The following is a 1,858-nucleotide window of genomic DNA, read 5'->3' as shown; positions in this document are numbered from 1 at the left end:
ATTTGCTAAAAAACAATTTTTGAATCAAATTCAAACCTAAACTATTCACAAGTAAAAATAAGAAAGTAGATGGAATTTTGAAAGGTTCCACCAAATGTCAGTGCAGATGAGTGGGTCACTTTTGCCTATAGGAACAGTGTCCACAACGCACAAGCCAGCTGCTTTAACATGGCCGGTGGCTGAGGTCACTTCTTTATCATCTTGATTATTTGAAGAAATTTGCAGGGAATCTTTACATCTCTTTTAGCTCATACGAAGATCGCTGAGCCTAACAAACGTATCCTTTACAATATCCAAATTCAATAGACAAACCTTTTAAAACCCTTTTATTATTTTTGCTTTATGTTTCCTTTAGACTCAGGTGATGAGCTGTCCTTCATCTCTTCTTTTAGTCCCTACCGACAGTACAATGATACTTGTAATATAACCAACAATTCAGGAAAAAGCCAACGCCGTTGATTAACGTGCTATGGACACTGCTGATGACACCAATAGTGATTACAATAAGAGGAAGATGATGCATAGAGATATTGAGCGTCAAAGAAGGCAAGAAATGGCTACCCTTCATGCTTCGATTCGGTCTTTACTCCCTCTTGAATACATCAAGGTGAATAACCCTGTGTAAAATTATGTTACTTCCTTTTTATTTTTTCAAATTATAACTACACTTTGTCTTTACTTTCTTCAATTGATTTCCCTCAATTTCGAGAAGTTTTCCCGATTCTGTGAGGGGTTGTAAAATATTATAGAATGTTTGTGACTCTAGAGTTATGATGATGGGATTTTTCAGGGAAAGCGTTCGATGTCGGATCAGATGAACGAGGCCGTGAAATATATAAAAAATCTTGAGATGAGAATCAAAGAACTTGGTGCCAGGAGAGATGAACTAAAGAAAATTTCGAATTCGAGTACTCATGGCTCAGAAAGTGGAAGCTCCGATCTAAACGTATGTGAAAGCAGTATCGTCGTCAGCCAAAGTCTTATCGGCGTGGAGGTCGTTTATAGTTGCGGTTACCGAGAGCATGGTTTGCCCCTATCAAGAGTACTCGAAATACTGCTTGATGAAGGACTTTGTGTAGTTAATTGTGTCTCCAACAAAGTAAGGGATAGGTTACTTCACACGATCCAGGCTGAGGTGAGGTTGATTAGCATTAATTTATTGTCATGGAGATTGTTTACAGTAGGGTTTTTGCATATGTTTTGCCGTTGTTATCCAAGCTTCATTTTCAATATCTCCATCGATTTTACAGGTGAATGATCCATCATGCTTCAGCCTGGGCGAGCTGCAAGAGAAACTAACAAGTGAAGTAGCATGATAGCTGTGATTTTTTCAAAAATTTCCACCCTTGTGCAGCCACAAGCTAACGCTGAACCTGAGTTGCTTTTTAATTATTCAGTGAGAATGTTTGAGACTTCTCGCTTTTCAGGTTTTCGTTAAGAGAAACTTTGGTGGAACATGAAAAATGATCAAACATCTTTTGACCATCTTACGTAAATATATCAAGCGAATTCCACAAACTCATGTACATATTTTCTCTTTGAGCATTTTGTTCATATGTTTTTATTTCTTTTTCTGGAGAAAAATTGTGCATATCATTTCACGTGCAAAAGGGTTTTCTTGTTTATTTTGGTTTCCATGTGTTGTCTTCCTTCTGTTTAATTCAAGTAAAATGCCTACATTAAAAGGACAAATTGACTATTCCTCATGGCATGCATTAGGATATAGGATATACAGAATTCCATATTCTGTGAAAGTCTTTCTGTATCTTTTGATGGTATTCGCAGTGTAGGAGCAATATTATCTTTGATAACACCACATTGGAATAAATTAGAGCAGTTTCTGGATGACTATATATAG

The 1,858-nt window shown here is 36.8% G+C and overlaps 1 protein-coding gene across 1 annotated transcript; it reads left to right on the top strand.

Annotated features, from left to right (window-relative positions):
- Positions 1-214: 214 nt before the first annotated feature.
- LOC123198370 (transcription factor bHLH36-like) lies at positions 215-1,597 on the top strand. Its single transcript, XM_044613066.1, has 3 exons — positions 215-607; positions 791-1,135; positions 1,251-1,597. Exons 1-3 carry the CDS (start codon positions 470-472, stop codon positions 1,314-1,316), a joined length of 549 nt encoding a protein of 182 aa, XP_044469001.1. The 5' UTR covers positions 215-469; the 3' UTR covers positions 1,317-1,597.
- Positions 1,598-1,858: the final 261 nt, after the last annotated feature.

The sequence above is a fragment of the Mangifera indica genome, chromosome 15, assembly GCF_011075055.1.
Source record: "Mangifera indica cultivar Alphonso chromosome 15, CATAS_Mindica_2.1, whole genome shotgun sequence".
Classification (NCBI taxonomy): Eukaryota; Viridiplantae; Streptophyta; class Magnoliopsida; order Sapindales; family Anacardiaceae; genus Mangifera; species Mangifera indica.
This window is presented reverse-complemented; position numbering and strand designations above follow the sequence as displayed.

Coding starts and splice junctions, on each gene's coding strand:
- LOC123198370 (XM_044613066.1), top strand. CDS start 470: ATGGACACTGCTGATGACACCAATAGTGATTACAATAAGAGGAAGATG. Junction 608..790: donor TCCCTCTTGAATACATCAAG/GTGAATAACCCT, acceptor GGGATTTTTCAG/GGAAAGCGTTCGATGTCGGA. Junction 1,136..1,250: donor TTCACACGATCCAGGCTGAG/GTGAGGTTGATT, acceptor TCGATTTTACAG/GTGAATGATCCATCATGCTT.